Genomic DNA, 11,544 nt, shown 5'->3' on the forward strand with positions numbered 1-11,544 from the left:
AAAGCTTACGTTGTGGGTTGCAGCCGGCGAAGGGGTCACCTGTGTAACCGGTGTCGCAGGTGCACATGGGCGAGTGGTTTACCACACTGCAGTAAGCATTAAAGCCGCAGGATCCCGGACAGGGATCCTGACAGCGCTCATTGATGCAGGCCAGGTTGGCAGGACACTCTGTGTTGATGGTGCACTCTGGACGGCAATTAGGGGCCCTGCCTACGAAATTTGGCAGACAGGAGCACACACCCGTCTCGCCCACGACACGACACTGAGAATTGCGTCCACAGGGACTGGGCACACAAGGATTTTCATTGGACTTGGGTTGCTCCGGTTCCTCCTGCCACGGCGCACAGCGAACGAACGGATCGCCACTGTAGCCGGCTGGGCAGGAGCAGATCGGGTTGTGGTTGGTCACTTTGCAGATAGCTTCATTGCCACAGGTACCGGGACACGGGTCCGCACAGCGCTGGTTCACACATGCCCTGTCCTGAGCGCACTCGGAGCTAACCGAGCACTCCGGACGACAGGCGGGCGGTGTGCCAATGTAATTGGTAGCGCAGGAGCAGACCGCATGTCCGTTAACCTCACGGCACTGGCTGTAAGGTCCGCAGGGCGAAGGACGACAAGGTTCAACGGGAGCGGGCACTAAAATCAGGATGATTGTGAGTGATTTGGGCAATGGGAAGCACTAAGGATGGGCCAATTTTTAAGGAAACTCAACCAAATCGGAGGCTATTTGTACGATGCGTTCTGATCAAACTGATCTTGTTAGATTATTTCTTTGAAAAACTACAAATAAAAAGTTCCCTTAAAACTCGACCCACCCAACGTGAAAGTAATTCCTACATCTTGGTATCTCCCGACAAAATTGCGAGGGATTGCCAGTGAAACCGGAAGGGCAACTGCAGCTGGGTGCATGGTTAATCACGTGGCACTCGGCAGAGACGCCACAGACTCCCGGACAGGGATCGCGACACTTGTTGTTGAGGCAGGCACGGTTCTTCGAGCAGTCACTATTCAGCACGCACTCTGGGCGGCACTCCGTGTACGGGTCTCCATTATACTCCGGTAGGCAGGAGCAGGAACCCACTCCATTGCGCTCCTTGCACACAGCATTGGCGCCGCAGGGACTCGGGTTGCAGGGCTGTGCCACTTCCACCGGGACAATAACTAGGGGTGGGGGAAAGGTCAACGGTTTAATATGTGCTTGAAGAGCAAAGCTTTCGGAACCCTTACTCTTCGGACTACACTCTGAGAATGGATCCCCTGCATAGCCGTCAATGCAGCGGCAAATGGGTCTATGATTATTTACAAGGCAAGTGGTCTGTATGCCGCAGGTACCGACACACGGATCCCGGCAGCGCAGATTGATGCAGGCCAAATTGCCGGGGCACTCGGAGTCGGATGTACACTCCGGCCGGCAATTTGGCGCCCTACCCACGTAATGCTGCAAGCATGAGCAGACAGCCTGCTCATTGGCGGCCGACACCCGGCACTCTGAGTTGGGCCCACATGGCGAGGGCACACACGGTTCGATGCGGTCATGGGTAATGGGCGGCCGCTCTACTTTCACCATTTATAACCATAACATTACACCAAGTACGATAATCATCATGCACCAAAATAAGCCATACATAGAGTACATATAAAAGAAATAAACATAATGGTAAAGATATATATAGAGAATGTGAATAATGTTGTCAAGCGGTGATGAAATGGATCGAGTGAACAAAGCACTCTCTGATGACGAAATGATTCGGTGAGTAGTTGGCTTAAAAACCCCTGCAGTCGGGTAGTACAATCGTAATTGAGTATCTAGTTGAACCCAAACGAATTACGGATAAAAGGACCATCTTAACGCTTCCATCAAATAATTAGAGAAATAACTCTGCAGGGGAATTTAAATCTCCGGCTGGCCGAAGCTAAGCTTTCTTTGGCTTCTTGCCGATGCTTACTCTCTTGTGGGAAGCAGCGCACGAAGGGATCACCGCTGAAGCCGGGACTGCAGGAGCAGATGGGGTTGTGGTTGACCACGCGGCAGAGCGCGTTATTGCCGCAGGTGCCTGGGCAGGGATCCTTGCAGCGCTCGTTAAGGCACGACTTGTCCTGCGCGCACTCCGAGCTGCTCATGCACTCGGGCCGGCAGTTGGGAGGAGAGCCGATGTAGCTGGGCACACAGGAGCAGACTGCGTGGCCATTAACCGGACGGCAGTTGCTGTAGAGGCCACAGGGCGAGGGTTGGCAAGGGTTTTCGGGCACTATGGGGTCGGGATCTACAGGCGTGGTAAAGGCAGCAATTATTAGAGAGCCTAACTGGGGGCCTAAGGAGCAGTGAAGGAAGTAATACCATGGTAGAGTAGATTTCTTAAGAAGGATATTTCGAAAACCAGTGTAATGCAAGCGGGGTATTCCCAGCAGCTAAATTTTAAGCAATCGTTTGAGACCGACTCTATCTACCTAGGTACATCCAACACTGCTAAAACGATTGATTGAGATCTTACAGTGTGGAATATCAGGGACTATGTGACAACCAACGATGGGGTTGCCCGTGTAACCAGGTAGGCATTCGCAGTTGGGGGCGTGATTGAAGACGGCGCACAGGGCGTTGTGACCGCACATTCCCGGACAGGGATCCACGCACTTTTGATTGACGCAGGCTCGCGACCTGGGACAGTCCGAGTTGATGACGCACTCGGGGCGACACTCGACATAGGGATCCCCAAAGTATTCCGGAAGACACTTGCAGGCGGCGGCTTGATTCCGCTCCTCGCAAAGGGCATTCAAGCCGCAAGGGCTGGGGCGGCACGGTTGGATTACCTCAATGGGGGCTGTAGGGGCGGGGCAAGCACGGGAATAAGTATCTATCAAATCACGAAACCCTCACAAGAACCTACTCTCAATAATCTTGTAGCAGCCGGAGAATGGATCGCCGGAAAATCCGGGCTCACACATGCACACCGGTGCATGGAGGCTGACATGGCAGAGTGCGTTATTTCCACACGATCCTATGCACGGATCGGCACATCGAGCATTGATGCAGGCCATTCTGGCCGGGCACTCGGAATTGATGCTGCACTCTGGCCGACAACCAGGTGGTCGTCCTATGTAATTGGTTACGCAGGAGCACACTGCTCCGCTGCTTGAAACTTGGCACTGAGAGTTGGGTCCACAAGGTGATGGCACACAAGGATTGGGCGGAACAATGGGATCAGCTATTGGTGGCGGTTCTACAATTATGATAACCTCAGTTGAAAACTCTCTTATGTTGATTCTTTCTACAGGAAACCTACTTCTTTCAGGAACACACTGGTGGAACGGATCCCCGGTGTAGCCATCGTAGCAACTGCAGATTGGCGAATGATTGGTGCAACGACAGCGGGCATTGTAGCCACACGTTCCGGGACAAGGATCTTTGCAGCGCTGGTTAATACAGGCCCTATCCGAAGGACACTCGGCACTGGTCATACACTCGGGCCGGCAGTTGGGCGGAGCACCCATGTAGTCTGGCAAACAGGCACACACAGGTCGATCCCCAACTACATGGCACGTGCTGAACAGGCCACAAGGCGACGGTCTACAAGGGTCTTTGGGCAGGGGAAGGTACATGTCTATAAGGGGAAGTAGCATTTAGGTAAAGACTCCTGATCTATAAGGTGTACAACGAGCTGGGTCGATTTGTTTGGATGACAAATCTGTCATCAAAAAATAAGAACCAAAGCTAAAATTCATGCAAAATTAGTTGAGTAATCCGAGTCTAAAACATTGGGATTCGTTCTCCAAACAAGTCGACCCAACCCAGGACAAAGTCATACTTGTGGGCCTCTCGACGCATGCGCGCAGTGGATTGCCTGTGAAGTGAGGTTCACAACTACAGATGGGCTGATGATGAGCCACCCGGCAAATGGCATTAAATCCACATGCATTGGCGCAAGGATCGCGGCACTTCATGTTTATACAGGCACGGTTACTGGGACAATCGCTATTCTGGACGCATTCAGGACGGCAGTTGATATAGGGGTCGCCAAAGTAATTTTGGATACAGGAACAGGAGCCGGCTCCGTTGCGCACGCGACAAATGGCATTCGCACCACATGGCGATGGGTAGCATGGATCGGTGGGTGGATCTAGCACCACGACTGTCATGGTCATGAAAATAGCAAGCAGGCAATGCGGATGCATACAGACGAATGTACAAACAGAATATTCTTAAGACTAAGTAATAATAATTAAGATAATAATAAAATAGATAGATAGATACATAGATGAAGACCATAATATGTACACAGTACGAGGAACATGCATAAAATGTACACCACAATACCAATACTTCTAGAGCACCACTGAAAGAAACATTTAACATTAAGGGCAAGTCTGGAGCCCATATCGGCGCTCTTGGAAAGGATAGCAAATAGTCAAAGGTTTGGTACTCACTCTCACGCATTCTGCAGGCGGTGTACGGATCACCCTCAAAGCTTTCAATGCAACTGCACTTGGGCTGGTGGTTCTGCGTGGAGCACACGGCATTGAAGCCGCAAATTCCAATGCAAGGATCCTCGCACCGCTGTCGTATACAAGCCCGATTTGATGGGCAATCCTGGTTAATCACACACTCTGGTCGACAGTTAGGTGGTGCTCCGAACATTCCTGGCGCACAAGAGCACTCCGCTCTATTGTTCACATTTCGGCAAATGGAATTGGAACCGCATGGGCTGGGCAGGCAAGGATCCACGGGGTGTGGATCTGCAGCTGCAAAAGTTTCAAAATAAATGAAATAAATATTTAATCATATAATTTTGGTACTTACATTTGGGCACACATTGCTCAAATGGATTTCCCTCATAGTTGGCTGGACAGGAGCAGATGGGATTGTGGTTGTTGACTTGACATTTGGCGTTGAATCCACAAGTGTCCACACATGGATCCATACACTTCTGATTTATGCAGGACAAATGCTGCGCACACTCCGAGCTGACCACACATTCGGGTCTGCACTGCGGCGGAGCTCCGAAGTAACCAACCTGGCAACTGCACGTAGGATGTCCCTCTACAGAGCGACAAATACTGTTCGGTCCACAAGGATTGGGCTCACACACGCTTTCGGGTCGCACAATGGCCACCCGCTTGCATCCATCAAACGGATTACCCTCAAATCCTCTGGTGCAACTGCAAGAGGGCAAGTGGTTAACCACCGCACACTCGGCATTCGCTCCACAAGCAGCCGTGCAAGGATCGCGACAGTGCTGCTTGATGCAGGCCAGTGATGAGGGACATTCCGAGCTGTAGATACATTCCGGTCGACATCCGGTACTGTAAGGATCGCCATTGTATGGCTCAATGCAGGTGCATCGCGCGGCATTATTGTAAGGCGTGCAAACAGCATTCTCAGCACATGGGTTGGGGTAGCATGGATCGATGTGATCGCCGGGCCCTAATTGGGAGTATAATACATAAATATATAAGTAATGTGTACCTTAATAGGAACAGGAATACATACGTTCTGTAATTTTCTTAGAGCAACCAATGAAGGCATCTCCCTCGTAGTCCTCATCGCAACTGCAGTGGGCGGAGTGGGCGATAACCGTACAACGGGCATTGTGTCCACATACGTTGGCACACGGATTCTGGCACTTTTCGTTGATGCAGGCCTTGTCCGATGGACACTCACTGCTCAGCGTGCACTCCGGTCGGCAATAAGGCGGGCTGCCTATATAGTTGGCCACACAGGAGCAGACTGGTCGGTTTTGTTTAATCTGGCATATGGAGTTGGGTCCGCAAGGAGATGGCACGCACGGGTTGTTTGTCACAGAGATGTCGCGACCAGGATCCTGAATGGGTGAGCACGCCACAAACGGATCACCCTCGAAGTTGGCCTCACAAGAGCAGATGGGGTTATGGTTAAGCACTTCGCAGCGAGCTCCCCCACCACAAATACCTGGGCATGGATCTGCGCACCTCTGATTCAGACATGCCTGGTTGGGAGCACACTCCGAGCTAACCACACACTCTGGCTGACAGACTGGTGGAGCTCCTTTGAAGTTGGGCAGGCAGGAACAGGCTGCATAGCCATCAGGGGTGGCCTTGCATCGAGAGTTTGGTCCGCATGGCGATGGCTCACACGGATGAGGTCGCTCTGGAGGTGGCAGATAGAATGGATTGCAGGCAATAGAGGCATCTCCACTATATCCCTCGGCACATATGCAAACTGGCGCATGGTTAACCACACGGCAAACGGCATTAACGCCACACACTCCGTTACACGCCTCTACGCACTTGGAGTTCAAGCAGGCCTTTTCAGCGGGACAGTCACTGTTGAGAACACACTCTGGCCGACAACCAATATGTGGGTCTCCGAAGTAACCCTTACGGCAGACGCAGGCAAGACCGCTGTGCTGACGCTTGCACTCCGCATTGGCACCGCAATGGAGTTTTGCGCAGCTTGGTTGTGGAGGCTGCTCGACAACCGACTTAGTCGTGCACTGTTCGTAGGGATTTCCAAATAGTCCTGTGGGACAAGCGCATACGGGGTTATGCTCGTAGACATTGCAAATTGCATTCCGCCCACAGGATCCGGGACATGGATCCAGACAACGCTGGCCCAAACACGCGCGATCAAACGGACAATCCGAATTGGCCACGCACTCGGGTCTGCAGCGAGGATTCTGCTGGGCATTGGGTCCAAAGCAGGGATCGCAAAGGGCCACTCCATCGCCGTATACCGAACAAACGTCGTGAGGTCCACAAGGCGACGGCGCACACGGATCCCGAGAAACGTTCTTCAGTATTCCAATAGGAACGCATTGCAAAAAGGCGTCGCCGACGAAGCCGTCAAGGCAAAGACATACTGGCGTATGTTGGCGGACATTACAGATGGCATTGATTCCACAGATCGCTCCGGCACAGGGATCCACACACTTGTGGTTGATGCACGACAAGGTATCACCGCAATCCGAGTTGATGTCGCACTCAGGCTGGCATCCCGATTGGGGATCGCCCAGGTAACCTGGGATGCAGGAACAGACAGCGCGGTTATTCAGCAACTTGCACTCGCTATTACGGCCACAAGGGCTTGGAACGCAAGGATTCGTCTTGGGATGGTCCAAAGCATAGCAGCGAATTCCAGGATTGCCAGTCAAACCGGCGTTACAAGAGCAAACTGGGTGATGTTCATCCACTTGGCAGTGTGCCCCTTGGCCACAGGCTCCCGGACAGGGATCGTAGCAGCGATAGCCCATGCAGGCCTTGCTGTTTGGACAATCGGCATCCACCTGGCATTCATACCCATGGCATCCAATGGCAGACGTGGGATCTCCTGACAAACCGTCTGGACAAACGCATGCCGTTTGTCCGTCGCCAGCCACAACGCAGTTGGCATTAGGTCCACAAGGATTGGGGTCGCAAACGGTGCGACTTGGTTCACGGCATCCCTGGTAAGCATCTCCCACATATCCCGAGCGGCAGTAGCACTCCTCTCGATTTCCAGCCACATAGCACTCGGCGTTTCGGCCACATGGTCCTGGCTGGCAAAGTTCAATGGTAACTGCAGGCTTGTCACACAGTCTGAATGGATTGCCAATCTTGTTGTCCGGACAGTAACACACAGGCTGGCGCGATGAATCGCAGATTGCACCAGTTCCACACGGGTTCGGGTCACACGGGTTAATTGGTTCAACACATCCACGAATGGTGTTCGGACTCTCCACATAGTTCGGCAGGCAGGTGCACTTGGAGAAACCGTTGCTGAGTACGGAGCATTGAGTATTTGGTCCGCATGGCGATGGGTCGCAAGGATTCGAAGGAAGCTCACAAGGAATCGACGGTGGCTGACCCTCATATTCCGGCAGGCAGAAGCAAACCGGGTTTCCACCTACTCGACGACATCCAGAGTTGGGACCACAGGGATTCGGTGTGCACTCATCTCCCTCAGGAACTAAATTATGGTCAAAGTCAGTTTTACCATGGCATATCTAGAAATATAGACAGTACTCACTGCAATTTTTGAACGGATTTCCGGTAAGACCCTTCGGGCAGTAGCAGATGGGGTTTCCATTGTCCAGTTCGCACAAGGCATTTAAGCCGCATGGATTGGGATCGCATGGATCTTGAGGCGGACTGCAGCCCACCTGAGGATTTCCGTTGTAGCCGGGAGGGCACTTGCAAACACCACGATGATTGACCACATCGCAAAGGGCATAGGCTCCACATTGGCAGGGCGATGAACACTTTCCGTTGATGCAGGCCTGACTGGAATCACATTCGGAATCGGAGCGGCATCCCTGACTAGGAAGACACTGCACGTAGGCATTGCCCAGGAATCCGGGCAGGCAGCGGCAGTCGGTACCATGGTTCACAGGTATGCACTCGGCATTCTCGCCGCAAGAGTCCTCTTGACAGGGATTGATGCAGCGGCGGTTCAGCCGATCGCAGAGCTTCGTCGGTGGACAGTCCTCGTTGTATTGGCAGACATGGGAACGTGCTGTGGTTTTTGGTTAGGATAACGGTGCGATTCGGTTGGATCGGTGGGTGTATTTATATTTTGTTGTTGGTTTTTAGAGTTGTATGGTGTCGGGGCGGTACAAGTTTTATACATGTGTCGTGGTGTTCGGGGATTTGTACAGTGTATGAAAGAGAGAGATTTTTAGAAACGAGACATGGTGACACATTAGCAGGAGAATTCTTGGAGGATAACAGAGGTGCGGCATCGTGTTGATCAAGGGTATACTAACCTGGCTGACAGCCAACAAATCCATTGCCCTGGAAGCCATCCGCACAGCTGCAGTCAGCTGCATGGTTGCTATTGATGCAAACAGCATTCGTGGCACAAGGATCATGGACGTCGCAAGGATGCTGGCAGAGCTGGTTGATGCACGCTTCCGTGACACCGCAGTCCGAATCGTCGGTGCATTCAACTGCAAGTTGGTTAAATAATGTTATTCAGATAGGAAAAGCGGAGTCTTTATGGTCAATTATTGGTAGTATACCCTATGCATTAAATGAAAGTTAATTGATTAGTGCCTTACTTGAGGTTTGAGTGGTTACACATTTGACCATCGGATTGCCCTCATGGCCCTGCGGACAGGTGCACACTGGTCGATGACTCTTGGCGGTGCACTTGGCAGTCGCGGCACAAATCTTGGCAAATTCGCAAGGATCCTGGCACAGTCCCATGTAACAGGCCTCGCTCTCAATGCAGTCGTTGTTAGATTGACAGGGTTCGGGCGTTTTCGGTGAACCCGGCGGTTCTACTTGTTAGAAAGGATTTAGTGAGTTAAATAGTTAATAAACTGGTGATGGTGATTTTTTTTTTTTTTTTGTAAATCAATTTACCCCAAATATGTACAAGGGCTATCCTAAATATGTACAATTTTTACAACAAAATTAGTTTGTAATGCCAGAATACACATTTATGTACAGTTTAATATTATTAGTGCCACTTTGGGAAAAAAAGCATTTGTTCCAATTAAAATGGCTGGTTATTAATAGCCAATTAATAGGATGGATTCCCAAAGTGGCGTGCATGTCACATATAATCTTAATATACCTTTTTTACGGCAAAGGCCCAGCTTGCAGTGCTCGTTAGGGGCACAATTAGTATCTACTGTACATGGGTTAATTAATGAGGTGTCAGTGGTGTTGACCACCGGGGCAATCATGGTGTTGTAGACCTCCGTGGTGGTGCCCTCTGTGGTGGGCAGCTCTATTGGCCACGGCGAGGTGGTATCTGGGACCTCGTTGGAAGTATCCAGTCGGGTGGTTTTCATTTTGGGCGTCGTGGTGGACCGACTCTGACTGTCACTTATGATACCTTCGCCCCGCAGCGTGGTCGTCTGGATCGTGGGCCTTGGTGTTGGAGTATCGGTGATATTGTTCTCACCATCGCGATACCGCCTCGTGGCATCGGTGTGGGAGGTGGTGCTTTCTGTGTCTGGTTTTTGGTTCTTACTGGTCTGGTTAGTAGCGCTTGTGATTGTGCTCGATTCAGTGCTAGTGGAGGAAGTAGTGGTAGTAGTGGTTGTGGTCGTGGTGGTATTTCTTGTGGTGACCCTTGTGGTTGTCGGTGTCGTTTTGACGCCTGTGTTTGGGTTAGCTGTTGTTCTTGGTTTCGTTGGTATCTTGGTAGATGTGGAGTTCTTGGTAGTAATAGTTGTTATTGTTACATTAGCTAAGGAGAGAGATGTATTTACACGGGTGTAACGGGAGGTTAATTTTATATTAGAATATGTACACATCGTATTTACACTTAAAGCTAAGAGTTTTAGATTGATTGAGGAGAAGGACTGACAGTAAAACTTACCCTTTATACAAGCACCGGTTGTTGGATCGCAGTTTGCGCCTGGTGGACAATGTTCGCAGCCAGGCGTGCGACCGTGCTCTGCGGGATTAGAATATTAATAAATTGAACCAGTTATTCATTTTTTATTGATACCCACCTGCTGAGCACAATGGCTGATGGTTAAAAACACGGCAATCTTCATTACGGCTGCAGGGATTGTTAAAGGTGCAAGGATCCACACAAAGAGCATTAATGCACGCCTGCTGGGACGGGCACTCATCACTCGATGCGCATCCGATCTCTGTTTATGCGTTCAAAGCAAAGGACACGAAGGCATTAGTTGAGGTAAAAAAGATTTTTTGTATCTAAGCACTATCGTGCGTGGATATAAGGTCGTTATAATATAAGTCATTCACTTTAGGTCAAGAATCCTGTTCGGTAGGTAGTTTCTTTTTCATTAATTTTTCAATGCAGTTAGTATAATATTTGTTTTTAAATAGAATATATACTCTAATTCTTCAACTCCAGAGTCAAGCTATTAAATAATATTTAGCAGGCTTTAGCTACGGTTAAATATAGTTTAGTTTTAAGCAGTTGCATAAAACAACATATACACATGCATAAGCGTTAAGTGAGTTAGTGCTAGGGTTTTATTCTTAGTTACCCATATACCACATGCAACTTATTACAATAAAAACTATTACACTTACGATGCATGAAAAACGAAAACGATTATGCACTAAATACAACAAAATCAACACAGATTTGAACACATTTTGAAGGTGTCGCGCTGAGATATGGAAATAACATGCGAGTTGAGATCCTTCGAAGACGTAACGAGAAACATTCAAAGTGGGGTGGATAATGGCTGAGGATTTGGTGATGATTCTTGCAGCAGGCAATCAGGCAGACAAAAAGCAGGCAACTAACATGAACGAACAACATTGCAACATAAATCGACATGCAAACGATTGCAGTACAGGTTGAACTCCCAAGGACAAGCATTCGTTCAAAAGCTTCTTTGGTGGACACACGGAGTTCAAACATCTCTGGTGCTGCTCGTGGTGGGGAGATCGGTGGGTGATGGTGCGGGTCTTTGGCGAAATATAGCCGAAGAAGCAATAAGGAGTGGGGGAACATACATAAATTTAGAAATTCGAGAGCGAAAAACACACGGGAATTGCAGGAAATAATCCAAATGATTGCATGCAAGGTGCCCGCACTATTTGAATGGGTGGTCATACATATATATGCGCCACAAGAAGAAAAATGGCTGGAAA

At 50.0% G+C, this 11,544-nt stretch overlaps 1 protein-coding gene across 25 annotated transcripts in view; it reads right to left on the bottom strand.

The window, feature by feature from the left end:
* LOC6526840 overlaps nucleotides 1-11,544 on the bottom strand; it is a 111,287-nt gene that overhangs the window by 44,608 nt on the left and 55,135 nt on the right. For 9 of the 25 annotated variants that reach the window (XM_039371136.2, XM_039371153.1, XM_039371152.1 and 6 more), the window contains 17 exons: nucleotides 10,422-10,565; nucleotides 10,286-10,363; nucleotides 9,533-10,153; nucleotides 9,012-9,233; nucleotides 8,718-8,900; nucleotides 7,982-8,467; nucleotides 5,489-7,921; nucleotides 4,799-5,422; nucleotides 4,426-4,740; nucleotides 3,807-4,130; nucleotides 3,285-3,602; nucleotides 2,889-3,221; nucleotides 2,496-2,822; nucleotides 1,950-2,267; nucleotides 1,231-1,557; nucleotides 841-1,164; nucleotides 10-639 (listed from right to left, as the gene is read on the bottom strand). In XM_039371136.2, the coding sequence (XP_039227070.1) occupies nucleotides 10-639; nucleotides 841-1,164; nucleotides 1,231-1,557; nucleotides 1,950-2,267; nucleotides 2,496-2,822; nucleotides 2,889-3,221; nucleotides 3,285-3,602; nucleotides 3,807-4,130; nucleotides 4,426-4,740; nucleotides 4,799-5,422; nucleotides 5,489-7,921; nucleotides 7,982-8,467; nucleotides 8,718-8,900; nucleotides 9,012-9,233; nucleotides 9,533-10,153; nucleotides 10,286-10,363; nucleotides 10,422-10,565 (8,007 nt within the window). The remainder of the gene's footprint in view (nucleotides 1-9; nucleotides 640-840; nucleotides 1,165-1,230; nucleotides 1,558-1,949; nucleotides 2,268-2,495; nucleotides 2,823-2,888; nucleotides 3,222-3,284; nucleotides 3,603-3,806; nucleotides 4,131-4,425; nucleotides 4,741-4,798; nucleotides 5,423-5,488; nucleotides 7,922-7,981; nucleotides 8,468-8,717; nucleotides 8,901-9,011; nucleotides 9,234-9,532; nucleotides 10,154-10,285; nucleotides 10,364-10,421; nucleotides 10,566-11,544) is intronic. The other 16 variants (XM_039371138.1, XM_039371160.2, XM_039371145.2 and 13 more) reach the window with 4 other exon arrangements.

This window comes from Drosophila yakuba, chromosome 2L (genome assembly GCF_016746365.2).
Source record: "Drosophila yakuba strain Tai18E2 chromosome 2L, Prin_Dyak_Tai18E2_2.1, whole genome shotgun sequence".
In the NCBI taxonomy this organism is placed as follows: Eukaryota; Metazoa; Arthropoda; class Insecta; order Diptera; family Drosophilidae; genus Drosophila; species Drosophila yakuba.